The sequence below is a fragment of the Daldinia childiae genome (genome assembly GCF_008694065.1).
Source record: "Daldinia childiae strain JS-1345 chromosome Unknown Scaffold5, whole genome shotgun sequence".
NCBI classification, from domain to species: domain Eukaryota; kingdom Fungi; phylum Ascomycota; class Sordariomycetes; order Xylariales; family Hypoxylaceae; genus Daldinia; species Daldinia childiae.
The window spans coordinates 946,936-971,194 of NW_022984646.1; the positions used below are offsets into that span (position 1 = coordinate 946,936).

General features: G+C 43.9%; 7 protein-coding genes across 7 annotated transcripts; 5 read left to right on the forward strand and 2 right to left on the reverse strand.

The window, feature by feature from the left end:
* Positions 1-453: 453 nt before the first annotated feature.
* On the forward strand, positions 454-1,638 carry GL218_05403 (uncharacterized protein; the record flags this gene model as incomplete). Its single annotated transcript, XM_033582065.1, has 2 exons — positions 454-513; positions 631-1,638. The coding sequence occupies 2 exons, from the start codon at positions 454-456 to the stop codon at positions 1,636-1,638; spliced, it is 1,068 nt and encodes a 355-aa protein (XP_033434786.1).
* Positions 1,639-1,647: 9 nt separating this feature from the next.
* On the reverse strand, positions 1,648-2,231 carry GL218_05404 (uncharacterized protein; the record flags this gene model as incomplete). Its single annotated transcript, XM_033582066.1, has 3 exons — positions 1,648-1,993; positions 2,050-2,100; positions 2,158-2,231. 3 exons carry the CDS (start codon positions 2,229-2,231, stop codon positions 1,648-1,650), a joined length of 471 nt encoding a protein of 156 aa, XP_033434792.1.
* A 1,020-nt stretch (positions 2,232-3,251) lies between these two features.
* On the forward strand, positions 3,252-4,079 carry GL218_05405 (uncharacterized protein; the record flags this gene model as incomplete). The annotated part of the gene is made up of 1 exon (XM_033582067.1): positions 3,252-4,079. The coding sequence occupies one exon, from the start codon at positions 3,252-3,254 to the stop codon at positions 4,077-4,079; it is 828 nt and encodes a 275-aa protein (XP_033434791.1).
* A 1,906-nt stretch (positions 4,080-5,985) lies between these two features.
* GL218_05406 (putative bzip transcription factor protein) lies at positions 5,986-6,754 on the forward strand (the record flags this gene model as incomplete). The annotated part of the gene is made up of 2 exons (XM_033582068.1): positions 5,986-6,040; positions 6,099-6,754. 2 exons carry the CDS (start codon positions 5,986-5,988, stop codon positions 6,752-6,754), a joined length of 711 nt encoding a protein of 236 aa, XP_033434896.1.
* A 6,963-nt stretch (positions 6,755-13,717) lies between these two features.
* Positions 13,718-14,778, forward strand: GL218_05407 (uncharacterized protein; the record flags this gene model as incomplete). The annotated part of the gene is made up of 4 exons (XM_033582069.1): positions 13,718-13,977; positions 14,042-14,295; positions 14,350-14,635; positions 14,733-14,778. The coding sequence occupies 4 exons, from the start codon at positions 13,718-13,720 to the stop codon at positions 14,776-14,778; spliced, it is 846 nt and encodes a 281-aa protein (XP_033434790.1).
* A 2,197-nt stretch (positions 14,779-16,975) lies between these two features.
* GL218_05408 (uncharacterized protein) lies at positions 16,976-17,887 on the forward strand (the record flags this gene model as incomplete). The annotated part of the gene is made up of 3 exons (XM_033582070.1): positions 16,976-17,263; positions 17,314-17,501; positions 17,560-17,887. 3 exons carry the CDS (start codon positions 16,976-16,978, stop codon positions 17,885-17,887), a joined length of 804 nt encoding a protein of 267 aa, XP_033434895.1.
* A 3,328-nt stretch (positions 17,888-21,215) lies between these two features.
* Positions 21,216-21,946, reverse strand: GL218_05409 (uncharacterized protein; the record flags this gene model as incomplete). The annotated part of the gene is made up of 3 exons (XM_033582071.1): positions 21,216-21,425; positions 21,478-21,795; positions 21,869-21,946. The coding sequence occupies 3 exons, from the start codon at positions 21,944-21,946 to the stop codon at positions 21,216-21,218; spliced, it is 606 nt and encodes a 201-aa protein (XP_033434349.1).
* Positions 21,947-24,259: the final 2,313 nt, after the last annotated feature.

Genomic DNA, 24,259 nt, shown 5'->3' on the forward strand with positions numbered 1-24,259 from the left:
CGTAGAATGATTAGAGTTAATTTATAGATCAATGTCCTCCGGCTCGTTCGTTTGCTCTTGGAAACACCGACGATATGCATGTAAGACTTATGGTTTGCATGTATCGATCTCCGATCAAGTCATTCTCTTTTAGGCTTTAATATATGAAGGGTTACATTGTGAATAATCGATCCGGGATGTTGTTAGGTTATGAGCTGTGGTTGATGTTGTATTATAACATAAGAGCCTCAAGAGATAGGCCAATGAGATTCTATTCCGGGTAGAGAGGGGCTAAACTGTTAAACTTGCCAAATATGGTGATTCCGACCGCAAAGCGGAGAATCAGCTAAGAAGTTCATATTTCAAATCAAGCTCATGCTAATAAGGTTATAAATTAAGGCTTTCCATCTTATTTGAATTCGGGTTGGAATACCATAGAACATAGTTGATTTTTTATTCTTAACTGATTAAATCATGGCACCTCTAGGAATAGCAATTGTCGGTGGAGGCATCTTTGTCAAAGAGCAACATATAGTAAGTATTTTGGAGACGTTCCTGTGACGTCATACAAAACTCCAACCCCCAGAGGGCTAACCCCCTGGATAGACATATCTTATCCCCCCTTAGTGATATTAGCTAACATATCATCAGCCCGCTGCTCTTGCCTCTCCCCTACTTTCTATTAAGGCTATCTGGTCCCGGTCTCGTAAGAGCGCAGAAGAAACCTCATGGCTTGTCCCTGGTGATGCTACTCCCTCGGTAGATCTGTACTCATCGGATTCTGGAGATGGCAAGTCTTATGAAGACCTCCTTAAGCGCGACGACATAACCGGAGTTATAATTGCTCTTCCAATCTTGGATCAGCCCGCATATATTGAAAAAGCCCTGGCAGCCGGAAAGCATGTCCTAGCGGAGAAGCCGATAGCCAAGGATCTTGAGACTGCTAATAAGTTGATCGCATACTCGAAAGAAATTTCGGCCGAGACCAAGGCGTCCTTGGCTATAGCAGAAAATTTCCGATTTCAACCAGGCTGGGCCTACGGAGCTGAGGAGGTCAAGAAGCTCGGCAAGGTTACAAGCTTTGTGGTGAGGCTGCACTCTATGATGGAGGCAACTAATAAGTACTACCTCACGCCGTGGCGGACAACGCCGCAGTATCAAGGCGGGTTCCTTTTGGATGGAGGTGTGCATTTCACAGCTGGCATTAGGAAACTACTAGGCCCAGAAAATGCCATTGACACCCTGATGGCCCAAACCGCCTTGGTTTCAAGCCATCTGCCTCCAGTAGACTCCATCAATGCGATCTTGAAAACGAAGACTGGTGTAGTGGGTTCGTATATTACATCTGTGGGAACAACTATGGATGCGTTCGAATACCACATCGCCTGCGAGCAAGGTGTTGTCAAGGCTGAGGGAGCCAAGGTAATTACGATCCGAGGAGTTGGGAAAAATGCCGTCGCAGAGGAAAAAGTGTTCGAGAAGACCAGTGGGGTCAAGGAAGAAGTTCATGCCTGGGCTGAGTCTATTGTGTCGGAAGTACCAAACCCTAACCAGACTCCTGAACAGGCACTCGCAGATCTAGAACTAATTGAGAAAATGCTGTCAAGCGGGGAGCAGAATGGGGCGCGTCGGAAGCTGGAGTACCAAGGTTTCGTATAGGGGAGCCTTTTACAATTTGCTGGAACTAGGTCCTACATGTAGCTTCTCGAGTCCCTGTCGTAGTTTAGAATCCATACCGTTGGCATTTGGTCGTTGTGTTGAGCGGTCTACGAAGACTTGAACGTATTCGCCCACTGCTTTGACTTGCTCAACGCCCTTCTCGAATAGTGCAATCTCATAGACAACACTAGATTTCCCTAGTTTATTTACCCGAAGGCAGAGTTCGGCGACCTTGGGGTATGATATAGGGGAGAAGTAATTGCAATGCGTTTGAGCCATTAAGGGGTGCTGTGCTGAGGTTGGTGGATGGAGAGTACAATGGTCAATTAAGTAAGAATTTATCACAGAATCAAAGCTAGTGGATATCTAGTATTAGAGGTATTTCTACTTGGTTTCATCAGATTGACTAACAGAAAGTTATAGACCGAATTGTTCATATGATCGTACATGTCGTTATCGCTCCTAGAGAGGTGTTAGGTCCGAAAATCGTCTCTGGGAGGTACCTAAGGATAGGCTTACCATCGTGTTCGATATTCAAGCATAAAAGGGTAATCCTTTCTACTTCTACCTTTTAATTCCTTGCTTTGAGCCATGTTTATATAAATACTTATACTAGATGAATATTTGGTAAATTTCTGGTCGGCTCAAGCTAAAATGTTGCGTCGGTAAGTTTAGGTACATTTCAAGGTACCTAAGCAATGATCCGTTCCCGTCCGGGCGCTACAGCACTGGGAATTTTAGTCGGGCCGTTCTATACTGCCAACGCTCACCGACAAAATTTCCCCAGATACCCAAATGTTCTTTAAGTCTGGAACCTGAATATTACATACTTCAGGAATATAACAGTATCACCAGGTACCCCGCAATTAACTTCAATAGATTAGACTTTGGAGAAAATGTGATGCACTTATGAATTCTACCGTTCTGTAAAGTGCGAGCTTGTTTTTACCGAAATAATTCGACGTTGGCAGGATTTCTTCCATCCATCATATATCATCCATCATGAGTCCTGTTGCAGAATTGTCGCCTTCCTCGACAACAACCCCTGCAGCAATCATCATGCCGAATATCGAAGCTTTGACCATTGCTGAGCCAACAACTGCTGTGAAAAAAAAGAACGGCATATCCTCTGACCTAACCACTCCGTCGCTGATATTTGGCCACGGCCATATTACTTCGAGAATGGTTTGCGACGTGTCGCTCCGTATCACTTCACGTATAAAACCTGGTGTAAACAGCGATGGAGAGGCAGAAAGCTTATAGACGTGTTCGAAAGCGAGTTTAGAGACCGACCTCTACCATACTATAAAAACGCTATGGAAACAGGTCAAATATGCGTCAACGGTAAATCGACTAGTCCAGATCACATCCTCAAAAATGGGGAGCTTGTGTCACATACGATACATCGGCACGAGCCACCAGTCACGGAAGATGATATAGGAATACTTCACGAGGATGAGGATATGATTGTAATTAATAAACCTTCCGGGATCCCGGTACACCCCGCAGGAAGATATAATTTCAACTCCGTCATCGAAATTATGAAGGCCGAAAGGGGTCCAGACTGGATCGCATATACTTGCAACAGGCTCGACAGGTTAACTAGCGGCATCATGTTCGTCGCAAAGAACCCCAAGGCGGCCGATCGCCTAAGCGAACAGATCAAACAAAGAAGTGTACGAAAAGAGTATATTGCTAGGGTTATCGGCAACTTTCCTGACGAGGAAGTGGTTTGCAACCAGCCTTTACTTCAAATTTCCCCAAAACTTGGGTTGAATCGAGTGCGAGCAAACGGGAAGACGGCTCGCACGGTTTTTAAGAAGTTAGCATACTATCCCCCACGCGAGCCGCGAGGGGAGGGAGATAACGATCCTTCTGAAATAGAAGGCGTTTCCGAAGATAAGGGTAGGCCATGGCTACGTAAGGAGGGATATTCCATCGTGCGATGCCTTCCAGTTACCGGCAGGACTCATCAGATCCGCGTTCATCTCCAGCATTTGGGACATCCTATTCAAAACGATCCTATCTACGCTAACCAAAGGGTTTGGGGAATGAATCTCGGATATAATGACCCTGAAGCCCTTGAAAATACAGATGAGGATATTATTACGCGCCTTAATCGGATGGGAAAAGAAGAAGTTGCAGACGCCGTTGCTTACCATGACGAGATGGTGGACGAATACTACAAGAGAAAGGCAGAAAAGATGTCTGGTGAGCTCTGTAAGATCTGCGATACACCATTATACACAGACCCCGGACTGCAAGAGCTCTCGCTATGGCTACATAGTCTTCGATACGAGGATGCAGGTGGTGAGTGGAGCTACGTTAGCCCTCTTCCTGGATGGGCTTTACCCCCTTCTGGCATGTCCGGGCCTACAGAAGTCGGAGGTATGGAAGAATTGGTCTCAGCAGTAAAAGATGTCAACCCCGAAATTGTATGATACCCTGCTCACTGAGCCCCAATCGACCACCACCTATTGAATAGTTCGAAGAGAACGAGCAAGTAATGACAGCATTGCCCATCTGGCCGGTACCGGGCGCGATCCCAAGTACCATTACCTGATTCGCCAGTTTCTTCCGACGTTCACCTACCGGAAGCAATGTGATCTTTTATCACAACACTTTCACGACTAAGTAGGACGTAGAGTCCAAGTGCGGAATTGTGCGGCATAACTGCATCGCAAATAGTGCTTATAAGGACTAGTCTAGTAAAACGATACTGGCCATCTACCTGGGTACCTACCTAGGAGGTAGTTAATGGTGGAAAGGTGTCTGCTTTGAACTACTAATATATTTCAAGTTTTGCCTGCCGTTTGGGTTATTCCCGTAGAAAGAGTTCAGATGGCATCCCGGCACTGTATGGGGGCTACGGCATCGCTTTGACATTGATCTCCATCCCCCGGATCTTGGTTCCCTTGAAGGAGCATTCGCCTTGAGCTAGTTTCACTTTTACCAAGCTACCGAAATTCGTTTCCCGCGTCGTTAATTTGACACGCTCGGCACAAGCAATGTATAGCTCCTTTGGGGCTCTGTTAACATCGGGGGGTCGTAGTTGTGATAGACTACTCAATGATGGCTATATTACGGAATACGGCTAGAGATCTTAGTGGTATATGACACTCACGATCTAGGAACTCTCTTCAACTGCCATAGCTACCGAGAAGTTGTAGTAGCGTTTAACAACGGTTGGAGTCGGCGCAAATATTACGGATATAACAATCAAACGCATCACCATTCACCTCTATGTGCCTTAACATCCTTGCAAATCCGCTGGGAGTAATCCGAAGGTCATAAATATGATACAGATTTCCTTTTCTATGTGGCGAATAAGTCTCCATTTCTGCTCAAGAATTATCAGAAGGCCTTACAACTTTTGATAGAATATTAAATTTCCATACAAATTGAAGTCGCCGAATTCGGAAAGATAAGACCTGGAAAATGTTGGCATCATAGAAGTTGGTCTGTGCAATTATCAACTCGCCCAATTGATCTCAACTTATCGGACCAACCCGAAGCCTACATTTCCCCAGAGCTATAACAGATTTTGACGTGGTTCCCAGCATTAACCTACTGCCTTGGTATAGGAGTACCTATGCGCCCTCTTCGCGCATTCCGGGGACTCGCTCCGAGGGGTTTTCCATGGACCGGTTCAAAATGGCCTCCATCTAGTGGCGTAGCGTAAAGTCTACTTGGAAACCCTGACCTTGCCGTTGACGCTATATTTCCATACATCCTAGAGCAATTTTTCCATATGTCCTAGGACAAGCGCCTCAATTTCTTTGCATTGAAGCTGTCTAGCAGACTGGGATTGAGGCTGTTGAGATTTCTTGGGCTAATTTGAGGTGGAACTTTACCTTCGGGTCCGTCAATGGAATAGCTACGTACCTAGCGAGTATGGTCAGAGTATATTCTAGGCTATCTTTCGAAGAATTACTTGCGTACCTACGTAGCAATTTGTTAAATAACCTGGAAGGATATTGGCTGCCTGGGTATCTGTTGGATTCCTGTAACTTGTCTGGAATTTACCTCCTAGCAGTACTAGGGGGTATCCTTCACGGTCTAGTCTCCCATGGGGAAGCCCTTTCAAGGATGATGGGCTAGATATATTATTCGTAGTTCTAGTTCTTGCCATATGGCGGTTACATACTTAGCCACCCCGTCTATTACCTATATAACGCTCCGGGTTATGTCAACATGATTCTCATCTGATCTCCTGTTTTGTAGATCGAAAGGACTAGACAAATTGTCTAATACTTAAAACTCTTGGAATCACCGAAGATTTTAGGCACGTCTTTTGCCATATCATCTTACACAAGAGTTATACTGCAGTCAACACTGAATCCAAAGATGTCCAACAGTATGAAGCCCTCAGGAGAGGCCAATAAGGCCGGGAAGCGCAAAGGTAGCGTAGACCCTGTCTTTTTAAGTAGTCTTGGCCGAAGTTGACCTTATGCATATAGGGACCAGGAGTGTATCTACACTTACTCCTTCGCAGCTCGCTCGAAAGCGTGCCAACGACAGAGAAGCTCAAAGAGCAATTCGTGCTAGGACGAAAGAACATATTGAAAGCCTTGAGAGAGAGATAGAAGGGCTCCGCAGCCATCAAGACCGAGATCAAACTATTCAAACTCTCCTCCGGAGAAATAAAACCTTGGAAAATGAACTTCACCATCTTAAAGAAAGCATGGGTATTCGTACTGCTAACACAAACGAACAATACCACCACGGTATGCACCCCATATTATCTTCAGCGTACGATTTAGCAACTAAACGTTTCACAGTTTTCAACAGTTCTAGCCCTCCTGGATCCCATTCCTTCGGACAGTCTGGACCCAGCTTTCCCGTGATGCAAAACATATCTTATAACAATATTCCCGATACTACAGAAGGTTGGCCAGCAACCGGGCCATGTTCCCTCCCATCTACAGCCTCTAGCCCTGTCTCCTCCGTTGGTACAGACGATTTTGGAGGTAATTATATTCCTAGTGGTGCTCCCACCACAGTATATGAGCGGTCTAGCATACCCCCGAATGCACGCTCTCCTACAATATCTTGTGTCAATGGCGAGGGTACCTTTGACGATTCGAAGCCTGGTATGTTTCCGACTCTGATATAGTAAATTTTATATCCGAGTTTCTAATTAATATAATTATAGGATTTGGATGCAACCAGATCAACGTAATGCCTGTCAATCCAGCTTATCATTTTCAACCGTGGAGTATGTACCCAATGCCGCAATACCAATCCCATCAGGCTACACTCGGGCACAACCCACATATACCCCAAATTGGGAGATGCAATTTCTAATCATGAAGGCTTCATGTCGAAATGATGCGTTCCTGATATGATATATCGAGGACTGCCGATACCTGGTTAATATGGTAGGGAGCGGTCGCGCTCAGAAGTCATATTTGGTCCGACGCATCCAGACGTCCGTCCGACTACTTCTACGCGAGTTCGGCAGGGCCATTTCCGTCCTTAAAATACAAGGATATCCAACACAGCCTCCATCAAGTAAAGGCCAAACGTTACTATCACATACTCTCGTTGACTAAACTGCTGCGCTGTTTGATTATGGCCACCTAGTTGGGACACTTGAACGCGTAGGTAGCTTATTATTATACCCATTCCTCATTGCCTGGTTAATGAGACCGACTCAGGAGGCATATAAAGACTCAGCAGAGTTTTAACACCCGAGTCGAGTCAGCGTATGATACCACACCGGCAATGAGTCGATTTGCTTTTCAAGCCGGCGCTGCACGACGCAGTTACCAAGCAACAAGACATTTCCGCTAACACGAAATTTCGCTATACCTACAACAGAGGGTTACGGGTCATGAACTGGCCTGGTGGTATCGCCAGAGCATTAATATACAGTGCTACTAGAGCCATCCATGCAAGAAAGGAGTTCGAGGAACATACACGGAAGCTACAAAAGTAGGCGCTACACCATAATTTCACAAGACGTTATGCACAGTCCACAGGCATAGTCAGTATTGCCACACACTCAAATTAAGTTGTCTTGATATAGACTACTTATGAATTGAGTCATCGACGGTATGAGAAATTATTCGCATGAAAAGAATTCGAAAGTTTCTGGTGTTTTAGGTGGTAGTTAATAAGGCAATATGTTAAATACCTAGCTTATCTAGGTAGATATTAGATATATACTGCACACACAATTAAAGATCACTATAATTACTATCTCAGTTCTTATTACGAGTTGTGTTCGAAACTTATTATAACAACCAACTAACAAGCGTAAAAACGATAGGCAAGACTCCTGCACTATGAGCTTTACGCCATTTCCCATAATAGGTAGATGCTTATTCAAAATGCCTATGTTTGAATTAAGTTGATGCAAGGTCCCCTTTGATCTACACGGAGAAAGCAGCGGACCTGGGGTAGTGCAACTCCACATCGTCTCGTAAGCTCCCTAAGGTATATTTATGATCAAGACAACACCAACACCAAGTGGTAAATATTTAGCAATAGAATAGGGGGCATGCTATTATTCACTACCGAGCATTCAACCAAGAACCTAATACGGTGATGGAATATTTAATCACGTTCTACGTGTTTTATCCCAATACTTAGAATTCGATCGTTATCGAGATTCAGCCTCATTATCTCTTGCTGACGACTTTGCGTTCCCCAAGCGCATCATGGGGCTCGTATCATAAACTAAATTCAGGCGTGGTCACAACTACGGTATATTCCATTGATACCCGAATACTAGCAGATAGATTTAGCAAACACAAGTAAGCGATCGTAAAACAATGCTTAGTTACGATTGGTGATAACTGTATGGTAGCTAAATAAACTAGACAGCCAAGGATCTATAATGCTACCTTAGCTCTCTGATCCAGACCAAAGCATACTCTGTTGGGAATCTTGCTACTTCAAATGCTTAACCTTTCACTTCGTGGATTTTAGCTACTGGCCATAACCTCACTTAGCTGGTTAAAATGCTCATTAGGTCAGCCTAATTAAGTCAGCCTTGTATAAGTGCTGCTTAGTGTAGAAGCTACCCAAATGCCCAAACAAAATGATCACCAGCTAAGTTCTAGCTTCGCATCTACATCCTAATGTAGCTCTCCCGCTTCTAATCTTGCACCAGGTCGGGTGGATAATAGAATATCACGCTCTCATAACTTGAAGATATCTACCTGGTTAGTGCTAATACCATAGTATTGTAAAGACAGAGTTAATCGGCCCTAAACCACCAAAATATCGAAAGCGTACGTGTCCCATCCACACATGATAGCCTCAACGGCTAAACAGTGGCATACTATGCATGATACCTGGATTATCCCCAGAATAATACACAATTGTTAATTGCATTCACGGCTAACTTAGGGTGCGTGCAGCATATAAAATTTGGTAAGGGGAGGTTACTACGTTATTAGTGGCATATCTTCGCACATTTTAAGATATCTGGCGTGTATGGCGGAATACTGCGGTCACGTAGATTATAAATTTCCGATCATGTAGGAAATAGCCTTTTCCAGATGATTTCGTAATGATCCCTACTTGTCCCAACTTGTCCAATGTGAAAAAGTCATGAGATCATTTCGCATCATTTTTGGCTAAGTAACACGTGGACTAGGAACTCGAATGCTTTAGTTGAACTCTACCTACAGAGAAGCATACATACAGATCCCAACATACTTACGCGTAAGTTGCAAGGCTTTAGGTCCAGACGCACCTTGAAAGAATTTGGAGTTAACATAGCTACGTATGGCCTTCCCAAGCTTTTTAACCCATGTTTTACCCCGGAAAATCGCCAATCTCACAACCCCACGTATCTTACCTCTCCCTTCATATCCTAGATCTAGAAATCGGGAGATCATCGAGAAGCGAAATTATGCATGAATCCGAACCAGAAGCGGCATAATTCCCAGCTGCGGATGACCGGCTAATGAAGATATACCTAGGTTAGCCAAGTATACTATAGACCTTAACCTAGCATGGTAGAGTGCGAGCTTATATCTATACCCACATTTCTATCCTTAAGGAACTAGGGCAGATCATTCTTCGAGCTAGCTTCCGGGATGCGAGCATCCCGCTACCGATTTGCAACTAGTAACAAGTAGTGATGCTATCTATTATACTATGCATTCAGCCGCAATATAGGTTGTGACTATCTTATCTTAGGTACTCTATAACTATTTTCTATTAGGGCTTTAATAATATTATTATATCAAACAAATCGGTAAAGGATGCGATGAAATAAAGCATGTTTATTAAAAAGAAAAACTATACAGTTATATACTATAACTAGTTATGCGCTAAATAACCAATCTACTTGTACTTTGACATGTTAAAGGCGCATAAATATTCTCTATACGACTTTTCTTCTACAACCACGAAGAGAATTCACGGCTAAGAGCTCCATAATAATCTACTAGCTATTGCATATAACTACCTACGGCTAAAACAATAGGCTTGTGCCCATTTAGTTAGTATTCATAACCTAGCAATCATGGGCAATTTTTCCGCTACTAATAAATCCCAGGACGTATACCTATTTCCCATACCAACGCAATTTTCCCCTAGGGAACATAAATAAAGTTCGACTATCTCAAGCCGGCGCGGCTCTTCTTATGGGCTAAGACGGGACCGACTTCCGGATTGTATTGGTTTAAATTCGGAAATCATACCGGATAATGCAACCACTACTTAGGTCCGGATACGCAGATTCTTACCCTCCCACGGGAGCTATCTGCTTTGAGGAACTTATTCGTGGTGAATACCGGACAATATGCGTAAGTTAGCCTGTGCCTGCGCAAGGTTCGAAAAAATAAGGCGCCAATTACTAACCATTACACAAGCTACTATCTAGGATATGCCGCGGGCGTAGCCTTATTGCTTCAGCCATTGTAGTCTCCAAGTGGATTCGCACTATTGGTATTATCTAGATACTTACAATATTTAGACGAAAAGCTTAGGAAACTAAACAATGTATTACATAACGAGATAGACCTCGGATCTTACCGATGTCTCTAGTAGATAGGTACCTAGATATCTGAACTGGATACACGCCTCTTAGTAGCTTATCGAAGATATAGTTGGTGGTGTCTTTTGTGATGGTATCTAAGTGGTACTTGATAAGGAAGTGCTTGTTAACTAGGTACCTAGTCTAAGTTAGGTCGTTCAACGGAAATATTTACGGACATACCGCAAAGTTCGCAGTAAGGCGACTCATTTAGTGGCGGGAAAGGAACTACGATATTCCTCTCAGAATTCAGGGAATTCAGGGATTGTTCTCTGGATATGGAAGCCCAGGGTTATGCTTGTACTAGTATTGCCTTTCTACCTGTAATTTTTGTTAACATATCTGAAAAGTAATAAAATCGCTTATCTCCAGGCTTTTTAGGTAGCCATCCGGTCTAGCGGGATAGGTAATCCCAGTAACATCTCTCGAGGTCAACGATAGAACCGACAAATATACAGACTAAACGGCTACTCATTGACTCGCGTTCGAGGCAATTCCGAGATCTCGCCTAATATATCACATGGGAACCCATTTAAATACCCTGAAATCACAAAAGTTCCTCGCAATATAAAGTTTGCACCTGCTCTAGCTTTTCCCGACAATCTTATACCCAGTTCTTTACAACCAGCGACCACGTGCGAACCACGTAGTTTACAACTCGCGTGGGCAGCGAGGCCACCGGAAAACTTGCCCCGATCCCAATCAGGAGACATCTTGCTGCTGCACGGTCTCCACCGCTCGCCCCCGGACCTGATATATTCGGATCGGATCCATATTGTGGTACATAAAAGACGTCAACCTTGTGACTTATTTCAGGATGCTGCATGCGGGTGTGTCGATCCTCAAGCTATCAAGGAATGGCATTTTCGTAAATCCCCTTGTCCGAGAACCGAATTCCTTTTTCTCGTGGGCCTTTGCGTCATAGTCATCCTCTAATCCGGAATATCTTCATCTTGAATGTCGTCAATAATTTACTTACGACTTGGCAACGAGTCAATTATCCACATGCTTCTAAGTTCCTCCATCTGGTGAATTGAAGCTCGTAATGGGTAGGTATTTCTCATGATTCGCTATTGAAGAAACGACTACGTGATACCGAATTGTTGATTTCTGCTATAGAAATTAATTCCCGGTTGGAGCTCGATCCCACATATCCCATGACGTTCAACAGTAGATGACGCAATCATTTTTTGAATATACATAATGGCCGGTGATTCTCTCCGCTGTATAGTTTGAAAATCTATTGAATCGGGCGAATGGTACCTGGTTGGTCAAACACTACTGGCGAGAGGAATGGATAAATGGAGTAGTTGAAACAATCAGTAGTTGCGAACTTAAGTATCCTTAGATAGTTTCAACTTAGCTTGGATTCTTCTTTTCACGATGCCATAATATCATCAGCACTATGCAGTGGAGTTACGGATACAACTTGACTTATTCGTAAGACTACGCCGTATTAGATAGTACGTACAATAATTCCGGTTGATGTAGTTGTTATTAGAATATAATGATATTTAACTTCTAAGGAAATGAAAAACTAGGTTGTGTAATAAGAATATATGTGGCGATAGTATGTGTAGGTACCTAACTATACTGGTGATGCTATAACTATTAGACATTTTACGGTATCGTAAGCTTACTAGTTCGATTAACAATTGCTAAGGGGGAAAAAAGGAAAAAAAGCTTGGGCTTGGTATACTAACAATTAGATAACTACCTGTTACACTCTTTATTATATTATTTATAGAACCCTTAATTTCAGTAGTCCTATTGAGCATCAAAGAGTTGATAACTTAGCTCTCTTCGTTGTTGCACGTTTGGTGTAACTACGTTAGGTACTGGTTATTCGCAATAAGACAAGAGGTTATTTTTTTCGGCAGGATTAGTCTTTCAATGGTATAGTCCCACTAACTAATATTGGACCTTGAGTCCGACGAGTTTTAGGTCTAATAATATAATTTTACTTACCTAATTGCCATGTTGAAGTTAGTTGCACAATCAAAACTGTCTGTTGAAGATAGATTAGACTTCGGTACTTGACGAGCCACAAGTTTCACTAACCCTTGTAGAAGCCATGGCTGTGTCTACCAATAATAGACGGAGGAATGACCAAGCTTGGAAAGGGGTCTCAGGCGTGTGGGCCCCGCTCCAACTAATAAAGACATTCGACAGTGCCCAGACTGTCAGAGCTTCCCTTAACAATTCTAACTGGTTGGTGAGTCTGCAAGGTACACGTTTACTCTTCGGCACTTGAGCGTTTAAATGGTCATTCATAAGAGCTACGGGCGCTGGGTGAGGATGATCAGTGTCGCGTCGATGATAAACATCTTAACCTAGGCATGAGGCGTTGATGGCGGTGGGGCGAAAATCAAATAACATTTCATTTCTGATACTAACGGGATAAATATACTATTCTCCTTCATGTATCGTGCCTCATTAGTGGGAATTATGTGAGTGATAATATTGAAAGATATAAAGTCATGATATTTTTGTATTTGTCCTGCCCGAATAGGAAAGCGAGATCTCTTGCAAACAACTCAGAGATCTCTAGTTAGCTAGCTGGGTGGCGTAGCATCAAGGGTACGTTTGGTGATGCGGGCGCGGGGACCCTTGTCTATCGTGGGCCTCGCGCGATCTCCTATTTGACCCAGCTGTCTTGTAAAACTTGGTAACAAGCTCACAAGGCCCGAATCCGTACAGGACCCCTTAAGACATTCTAGATGCAAATGTAGAAGGTCTCAGTCTCTATTCGGGATGGCCGCCCACATGTCACAGGCACACGCTAGAAAGGAGTCTTTATAATGTTTTGTTCCTGATGAAAGAGTCTCGCGACCCCTGGTCATTCTCGACAATTCCCATTGGTGTTTTGTTTGTTCCCCTCTCAATGCTTTCATGCGCCCGACCATAAATATCCCCTATTTAAATACAAAGGCGCCCTGCAACAATATTATGGTGTCGCGATAGATCCAGATCTAGTCGAGATCTTCATTCATTCTTCGATTCTATATATACTTAGTGTTGATCACTATACAAATTCAGTTCTTCCTTAAATCACTTTTACCTACAGAGACTATCACAGAAATGCGCAATAATATCCTTTTATCAGCCCTTGCCCTCGCGGCGGGGTCTCTCGCAGCAGACTGTAATGGGCATGCTGAGCTCTGCGATCGACAGTATAGCAAGGTCACCTTCGTGGGGGCCCATAACTCGCCTTTCGTTGGGGTTGGCCCAGCAGATAATCAGTTAACCGACCCGACGGAACAACTAGACCAAGGTGTGCGATTCCTTCAGGCGCAAACCCAAGAAAAAGACGGGTCGCCCCAGATGTGCCATACCTCATGGTAAGTTATATCTTAACTCTATTACTTCATCACACGGACTCAATAGTAATTATTTGAGATATAGCTTATTAGAGGATGCTGGCTCATTACAAGACTATCTGGGCCCTATTAAAACTTGGATCGATGCTCATCCAAACGAAGTTGTAACGCTGCTTCTAACAAACCCCGATGCGATTGACATCAACAAGTATGGCGATGTATTCAAGTCAACTGGGCTGGACAGTTACGTCTTTACACCGGATAAGACGTTCGGTTTAGATGACTGGCCGACTCTGGGAGATATGATCTCAAGCGGCAAGAGAGTCGTAGTATTCATGGGTATGAGTTACCTATACCTCGAGTTCTTCGATTGGGTAAGCTAACAATAAATAGATTACAACATGGATACTTCCAAGGTCCCGTACATTCTGGACGAGTTCGCCTACTACTTCGAGACTCCGTTTGACCCAACAGAGGATATACTTAGTGGATGCGGCGTCGATAGGCCCTCGGGCGTTTCAGCTGACGGTCGGATGTTCCTCGCCAACCATAACCGGAATGTTGAACTCTTCCCCGATGTCTTAATCCCGGATTTGATTCAGGCGCACAATACGAACTCGGTAGAGTCTATTACCGAGCAGAAGACACTTGCAAGAGTAGCTATGGTCGCGTACCTAACGTAGTCTTGGTGAGTACCCTAACATCTAGGCAAACCTAGGTAATCAACGTGCTTCACAGTGAATTGCTAACATATCGCCGTAGCTTGATTTTGTTAGTTTAGGAGACACAATAAAAGCCCAGGACCTCCTCAACGGGTTATAGATCTCTTAAGATGTGAGGTTCCATGAGGCGATACTTTATCATAACGATGATGATGACCCTTTATTTTCCTATTCCTAGTTCCTTGCATGTTAAGATGATACCCAATTAGTTGGCAGATCATTTATGTCTGGGATCAACGCAGACGACGTTATGGTCTCCGTTTATTTCCATGTATATACTTGAGAGCACATTCTCTGAGAGATGTAATGATATATTAGTCGGAGTATTTTGGTTAGCGATTTAGGTATGGTTTGATTTGACGGTGTTGGAAATTGATAATCTAAGTTATAAAGAATGTAGTGCAAAGCATCGATGTCGAATCAACTCGATATCCCTTTATACTTTTACGCCTATTCCTAAGTCCTTTTAAATCTTGACTTTTAATAATCAAGCATTCACTTCATGAAGTACTTTATATTACAGGTACTGGTTCAGTCTTGGAGGCTTGGGGTATTATGTTGTCAGGACAGCTTAACGGCCATGTCTAAATTAATAGTATGTTGTGGAAAGAAACAACCTGGTATTAGGTAAGATCGAGAATAACTACAGACGTCCCTTTCAAAAAAGTCTTTACCATAGGAAGACCTCTCCCCCCCCCCCCCCCCCCCCCCCCCCCGGCAAGCTTTTTTGATCGCTAGGTCATGTGGCTCTGTATGTGGTCACGTGGTACTACGTTATCTTATCGCAATTCACGTGGTGCACCCAATCAGAGGCATTCTAGCTCTTGGAATTGATTTTCGACCAAAATGCCAAGATACACTCCACATATACTGATCATGCACCCAATCAAATTACGTAAAAATCGGGACACGGACCATGGAAAAAGTTCGACACAATACATAAAACCCCTCGTAAACTCGGGCATTACCCAACAGTTGCTGGCCAAGGATCAAACAGCTGGCAACAATCTTGACAGGGGTTCCCTATGGTAAAAACTTTTGAAGGGACATCCGTATTCGATGGATACATTACTTAATGCATACATTTTTAATGCGATGGTATGTTAACGAATAGAAGAATTCAAATTGTTCAGCGTGTAAGTCCATCAAGTTGACCAATCATAGGACAGCTATAAATATCATTCTCTTCAACAAGCGCGGGCGGCATTCAGGGCGCTTGGCAGAGGTTGTAAAATCATCGTAGCCAATCAATGTCTCCGCATTACAAGGAATTTAAAAAGTTAACCAATCAGCGCTCTAAAAACAGAACGAAACTCTAGGGTCCGTAGCTTGCCGCCGGTATACTACCTTGGATCCAATAGAGACGCATATCACGATATTGTCGGATCTGGAGCCGCAAACACTATGCCGGTATGCCGGTATGCCGGACAAGTATACTTACATATTTAAAAGGGCTATTGCCGCTGCGAGGAGGAAAGTTAAGAACTAATTACTACATCATCTCTACTAACATCAGTGTTTCCTTTTGTTCATATTTCTGTCTTTGTGAAAAGGTTACGATTTTTATATTTAATCCTTGGTCTTCTAAAGTACCTTTAACTTCGATCTTAACACCAATTGATACCCCGATAATATCTTCATATAGACGGTAAAATGAAGTCCTCTAGTACACTCAGCCGGCTGAGCTTAGTTGCCTCTGCATGTATATCTCCTCTCAATTACTTACCCTAGCCTTATTGTATCAGTCACTAACATAATATAGCTTTATCTTTCTTCATTACCTCTTCACAAGCACAGGATGCTAATAGCACTTCATCAAATACTCCCGCTGGCTCAGTCTTTATCTCACCTCCGCGGGACCTCGCATTCGCACTCAATGTCCCTAGCGATTCTACCACCGATCTATACTTCTCGTTAATGTTTCCAGAGGGAACCAGTTGGGGAGCCATTGGACTTGGATCAGATCGCATGGCTGGCTCACTGATTCTGCTAGCATACCCATCGGAATCGGGGCAGAACGTCACATTGTCACCGCGAATCGCTTCTGGTCACTCGGAACCCGTATACACCCCTGATATTAAGGTTGAAGCGTTAGATGGTACTGGGCTCAACAATGGGACGTTCATCTTCAATGGGCGTTGTGAAAACTGCCGGTCTTGGTCGGATGGGAATGGGAAGATTGATTTTGCGAGCAAGTCGCAGAGATATACGCCACAGGAGACAGTGGCACTCTCAAGTCTGATTCGTTTGATGCGCCGCTGAGGATGCACTATAACTACGGTACATTCACATTAGACATGGCCCACGCCACAGGACCAGCAGGCGTTCCGATAATCGACAGGTCGGAGAACAGCACACTAGTCGCTACGACTCAGGGGTTATCGAAGGAAGGTAAAAAGGATGTCGCGGCGTTGATGCATGCGATCATCATGGTTTTCGTGTTCGTTGGTTTATATCCCTTCGGTATTTTCGTTTTACGCTTAGGAAACTGGGTCCGTTGGCACGGGATCAACCAGGGCTTCGCTTTCATTCTCACCATTGTCGGCTCGAGTCTTGGTTTCTCGATCAGCAAGTACTACAATAGGGTATGTGGTCCATTTTTTGTGAGCGTTCAAAGATACTAACATACTAGTAGTCTAAGAAGGTCAACACTGCTCACCAGGTTATCGGCATTCTCATCTTCATTTTCATTTTCGCCCAGTTTGCTCTAGGCTTCTTGCACCACCGCAATTTCAAGAAGACACAGCAGACGACCAAGATGGCCCCTATTCATGTATGGATGGGTCGCGTGATAATCGTTATGGGTGTCGTTAACGCATTCCTGTAAGTTCCCTTCCCGCCCTATGCAGCCCAGATGGGATTTGTTAACATTTAAACACAGTGGCTTCCCGCTCGCTCAGGCATCGCAATACAACTACGTCCTCGCAGGTCTCGTTCTTTTCCTCTTCCCGGCCATGATCCTCATCCTCGTTACGAAGAAGTTCATCCAAAAGAGGTGGAATAAGTCTAAGAACGAACCAACTGGTTACAATATGGAGCCGTGGAACCAACAGAACGGTCAGGCAGGGCAAGGTAACGGCGCTGCAAATCCACAACAGCCTATGGGGCAGAATGTGAGTATACCAGGCATGAGCACGTATACACCATATCATGCTCAGGGCATGAAGGCAGATCTTGGACCGCAGCAGAATACTCGTGAATACGTGTAAGGGGGTGCTATGGCGAACTTAATTAATTACCTAGGCTGTGCCGGTATAAAATGCATTAATAGGGCGTTTAGGTATTGGATCATTCATTTATACTCGGGTGGGCAAGGGATGAGGTTAAGTCAATTGGATAACGAGGCGCAACATGAATATAATGAAAAAGGGGTAGTCATTTCCAACCGACTACCTGTTTCCATTTTTCCAATATTCTTATTATTGCTTCTTATGATTACCTAGGTATCTATAACATGGTAGCAAGAAGTGAACGTAACCATCGTGTGAGTCTCGGTCGAAAGTATGGCACTGTGCGGTAACATTCTTGTGTCTCGAGTATACACTGTCTGAATATTCCCCATATGATCCAGCTCCTGTATTCCTACAAATATAGACGAATACCGGTATTTAATAGGTTAGCAATTAATTGTGAGGCGGAAAGTTAATCCGATACTACTGAACACTGGGCTTCAAGGTACATTACCCCTTGTTGGTATCTATCAAAATCCATGTGACACACCTGATACCCGTATGCGATATAAAAACAAACCGTTTCTCATTGGTAGCTTCGTGGCTAGGAAATATGTATACGAGGTTGAATGCAACGTAACATAAATCTCCGTTCTCTTTTTCAATAAATATGTCTATATGCGCCTCGTTACCTCCAACATGGTATTTGGAGTTAGCTTTAGCCTACCTTCGTGGGACCAACCATATCCAGGGGTTTCTGGCAAAATACATAGCTGCGCAGCACTCCTTAACAACGCCTAGGAAAGATGTTGATCAAATGATGAATAAATTGATAAAGAGGGAATAAGATTCTCTCTGACGTACCACTAATTGTTCTAGAAAGTTACCAATCCATTAGGCAAGTAATGTGCGCATGTGGCCTACTTACGAACTCGACGGGGTTTCATGGCGCGTACCGAAAGGAGACATAACGGACTGTACAAGGCAGCATCTAGAATTCAAATATCATTGTTGCTAAAACTAGACAATGGAGCCACCTAGCCATGAATGCAAGGTGACGATACTAAATCTTACCAGTAATTGCGTTTGCAGCTGACGCTTTACCTTTTTATCTACCAATTAATTTTCTATGCTAGGTTGAATCTTCGCCTGGGCCGGCCTGTTTCCTGTGGTCTAGAAACGTGCATCTACAGGCTGAATTGGGCCTATATAGCTTCGCGGCACCTTTAATGGTTCGTTACCAAACGCGCCTACTGGAACCTAGTATATGGTCCTCGGTCTAGCCAGTTACTGACGTGTTGAAATCCGTTCCAATAAAGCTTACAGCTCTTCGGGCTTCACACTCACTATTATTAGAAACCACGAGATCATTTAATACTACACCTTGGATACTTATGAAGCCAATTCTAGAGGTTCTTGTTATATCTGCTATAACTACAAAAGGATAGCTTAGGTACCAGCGACTTTACCTAAAGCGAACTCCTCGTAATCTAGAGCAGTTCTAAGCCGATAGCGCTTGGTATTTGGTTCCAAAATGACTTCTCAGATCTTGAGCTTATGGCTCATCCTAAGTCTCTTCACCTTGAGAGCTCTTGCTGCGTGTGCTAGTTACGGTGTAGATTACGTGAACGGTGGTTCATACGACATCGATGCATCTTCAAACGACAATTTCACATTCACCACTATATTCCAGGGTATAGTAGTATTCTTGTATACATGAACTTGGAATAAACATAAGCTGACGATATTCAGGGTGCGACCAAGAGTCTGTAAAGCCAATTCTCATAGATCCTAGCGGTGGTCAACACCCCTGCTCCTCAATAAGTACGACACCTGCCGGGACGCAGGTAACATCGACATGGTAAGATATAACCAGCTTTGACTTGGCGTTAACGAGTTACTTATTATCCTTTAGTGAAATTAAATACTCTTCCATGACTTCTGGGTTATACAAGATAATCATATCTGGAAGTGCAATTGGTGTTCAAAGGACTATTGCCCTTACAGTCGGCACCCCTGATGTGATTACTATCACTGTAAGAATATAACCCGTCAAATGCCACTGTCAGTTTTTACCAATACTGACCTCACTATAGGCCACGCCTACTGTTATAGTTGGTGTTACTAGCACACCTAACGCAACAAGTACTGAAACCATGCCCAGTTGATTAAGAAATATAATCTAATATGATAATAGCAATATACAAAACTATTGCCCAAACGCTGACCTCGACTCTGCCACCTGCGACGGTGACGACGCCTTGCGACGGCACCACGCAAACATTAACTATTACGCCAACAGCACCAACAATCACCAGCACATATTTAATTACTCGAACTACCACAGACAAGAAGGTTACAAGCTACTCGACAACCACGATAACAAAGACAGCTTCCTGCCATTATTTGACACCTCCATCATTTACCATACCAGATCCTGCCCCTACGATATGTATCGGGCTTGCCTGTCTCCCAAGTGTCGGCATAACCATAGTACCTGATACCGCTGTGAAGACCGGTAAGGTGAACGCGGTTGCTGCTGCTGCTTCTGTAGCCGCTACGACTGTGACGGTCACAGAGACTACTTACACCGTTACAAGCACAAGCGTCACTACGGTTCCAGCGTCGACGACAACAGAGGATGGTAAGCTCAGATAAATACCCCTATTTGAAACTAAGGAGGCTAACATACCACTATTAGTTTACCAAACGATTATCGCTACTATGTAAGCCTGGGTTTAACACTTACTATTAATACAACTTAAGCATAAAGTCAATTACTAACAATACTGAAGAACACCCGCCCCGACAACGAAGTGCGACGATTCTAGGCCTCCGCGTACTGTCACTATCACGAAGCCTTTCGCGACGGTCACACAAACGGATATCGACTACACTACTACGCACGTCGAGGCAACTATTTGGGTCGGGTACGTAATATTCTCTATGCAATAACTAATTCACCAAGTACACTTCCGTATGAGTATTATAGCATGGCTAACGGATTTTGTAGAAAAACTTCATACAAGACATCGACAAATAAGGCAAGCAAAACATCCTGCTCAAGGAACGGAGGATGGTACGGAGCTGATGGAAGTATGCCGGTCACGGCTACGGCCTAATAAGTTCGTGTCTGTATTAAGTGCTGCCATAGGGGGTGCGAATGGTAATGTCTCGTGAGCACTACGTGAGAGAGGGAAGATGGTTCCCCTGTCGGCCCCCTATTGTGCCCTGGCTTCAGTACCTAGAGATTCTACAAATATTCAACTACGTGAATACCTAGGTAGGTAGATTATAAGATATTCCCTTCATGTGATACAGCATCTAAAAATATCAATATCACCTAAGGCACATCTAGTTAAATATCTCAGATATGATATGATGGTAAGCCAAATAGAGGGCGCATCGATGCCGCAGTCGAAGCTTTCATGTCATCATACAACCGCGGATCCGGCCCACGAGAAAGCTGTAGCCCACAGCGTGATATCGTATCTTTAAAGATATTATCCGGTAGCGACTTTCCGCTGAGGCAGAAGTCACACGAGCACGGCTTAGGACCGGTGCCGTGATGATCGCACTAACACGTTATTAAGTCAGGCCATATGTAGTTGTAAATATCAAATACGTACCCCGAAATTCATATCGCTAAGTATGCCACAACACGTCCATCGAAAGCCTTGCGGCCAGTACTGATGCATGCAGATGTCATCCGACTTGAAGTCTTCCTCGTATCTACGTTTCAGCTCCGCCGATTTGGACGCGACACAATTGCCCCAGCCCATTTCATCGCCGGTAACCGAGCAAACACCACCCCAGGTGATGAGTTCCAGCTTGCCGAAGTGCGAGCTGCCGTCCTCGCATTTTCGGTACCGGTCGTACCACGGCTTACCTGCCGCCATGTTGGCCCTGGCACGACATTCGTCTTTGTGCGACGGCCAGTCTTTTTGCTGACAACTTGTACCTGGAAGTTATGGTTCGATGGGCTTGGCTGCAGATATTGAACTAAACCGGGTAGCTTACTGCAGTAGAAGCTAGCTTTGCATCTCCCGCAGCGCTTGACGACATTGTCTCCCACTTCGAGTTTTCCACAGACTCCATATTTTACTTTTTCTTGGTTTCTCTAGCATTGTGCTATGTGAGTCTTTAACTTCTAGTTATATTTAGTTTCTATATGTCGATGATGCGACCATGTACATAGGATAGGCTGATATAGGAGGGGAAAAACTTTGCTACGTAAAAAGCTTTTCACCTAAAGTATTGGCCGCCACTACGAAGAGGTAGCCTAGACAGGTAGGCGTGTGTGGCTGGCTAGGTATTGGTAAAGACTCTGGTGTATAGAAAAGCAAGGGGTGGCCCTTGCGCACGAGGCATAAAGGAATAGGGGCTCGAGTGCATGAATATAATCGACGACATGTTACGTAGGTGTCTACAGACGCTTAACCAATTTAGGTAGTCAGCTTTCAACAGCACTCATAGTTGGTTGAGCTAAATAATAGTATTAGTTAAGCTATTTTCACTCTTTCTTATATTTCTCTTTCTCCTCTCGAAGCATAGCCGTACTTCTATGGTCATTAATAAAACGAATCACTCATTGATACTATGAGAATTCAATTATCTCCTTTTATCTTCAAGTCAAATCCTCTTATATAAATCCTCACGAAGCATTGATGTGGCGGTATTTCTCTTTATTCTATCCCATGCCTTGACAATGCTCAGTTCTCTTTTTGTAGTAGTATACATTATCTACCATGTCGCCACACGTCCTTGAATTGAAGGGCAAAAAATAGCATCTGATCATAGTGGTATTATCCAAATCTTATAATGTATTGTAAAAGGAACAAGACCCCAAGGAGGCAACCCGAGAGACAAAAGCATGCCAAACACCAACCAGTTTATAAAGCTATTATAACCTACGAAATGCCCATGAATTATTCCAACAATCAATACAAGTTAAACAAGAAGAATACTGAAATAAGAATAAGATGTGCGAATACACAATCCCAGCATTCACATGCGGCTGTCGCGCCGTAGGCCCCTCGAAGCTAAATATGCGGTGCGATGACCCTCGGACTAGCTGTGCAGATACACCGTCGATATTTATCTTGCCTCGTCGCTGCGATGATGCTAGGAATCACGCCGATGAGTAGGTCGTCCAGTACACATTAAGGGGTTTGCTTCGAAAGATAGGGGGCTAAAAGGCAATATCAATCAGCAGCCTTTTTTACAACCAGATAAATAGGGGTAACGAGTTGAGAGGTATCTATAATGTTATGGAATGGGTGTACAAGGAGGAAGATAAGCCTAGGAAGGCCAATATAGGATGATTTATGCGATATCAACTATTTAACGCGTGTTTATCTGCTGACGCATTGCGACCCTAGCATTACGCTAGAAATCAAGGAGTTACTAGCTGCGCGTCGAAAGCGCCTTGTCTTTGGAGATTTGATTATGACAGGAGACTGATTATACAACTTACATCTCACGTCTATTCCATTTATCATGATTAGCGCTTCTACGTAACTACCTGTCTTAATAGTATTGGTTAGCCTGTTCTATTTAATGAGACACTGCTCTCCACAGTGTAACAATGTCGAGGGCCAGATGCTTCGTCACACCCATTCTTGAAAGAAGGGTCTCGAAATCGGTAGTACACAACTGGTACCTAGAAATCCTCCTTGTGTCCCCTTTCACAAAGCTTATTGCACTAGGTAACAATCGCACTGTTCCTCTGTATTGATCGTCGGCGCCACAAAGGATTGATTTTCAGCCGCTTATTTCCGCGGTGCCGCCATCTTACACCAAGAAAACTTAAATATATCATGAAGTGGACTTTTAAAAGCAATGCTCGACGTTCTCTGAGTCCTTAGTGGTAGGCGAAGTTTCCCCTCAGGATGATATTTGTTGCCCTGTACAACTTAGGCAGCGTTATAATTATCAGACGGATGCGAAGATCGTCGTCTGTAATGTTACACGCCTGGTCATTACCAAGCTCGTCAACTAGGTCTGATTCGGTGAGGGCTTGAACGAGGAAGGGCCTAGGTGCCATCGTTCAGTCTCAGTTGCGCGTTTTTTTGCCGGTCTCGTGGGACATACCAAGTGCCCTGGTGTTGAAAAAATATAAATCAGGTATCCTATCAAGATTGTTCTCTTCTTCTCTGCCTATCAGCATCTTCTTGCACATCTTTGACTACTACAATCAAACTACGTTCAACTCCTTCATTTCTTCACTATGAAGTCTTTCAGTCTCTTTGGCACTCTAGTTATCTCCGCCTTGCTTCCCGCAACTCAAGCAACCTGGTGTCAATTCTTCTACGACAGCGGCTGCTCAAACAGCGCCAATGGCAAGACCAACTTCGATTGTGCCAACCACAATGTCTTCGGAAGCGGTGGAGGCTTCGCCAAGTGTCATGG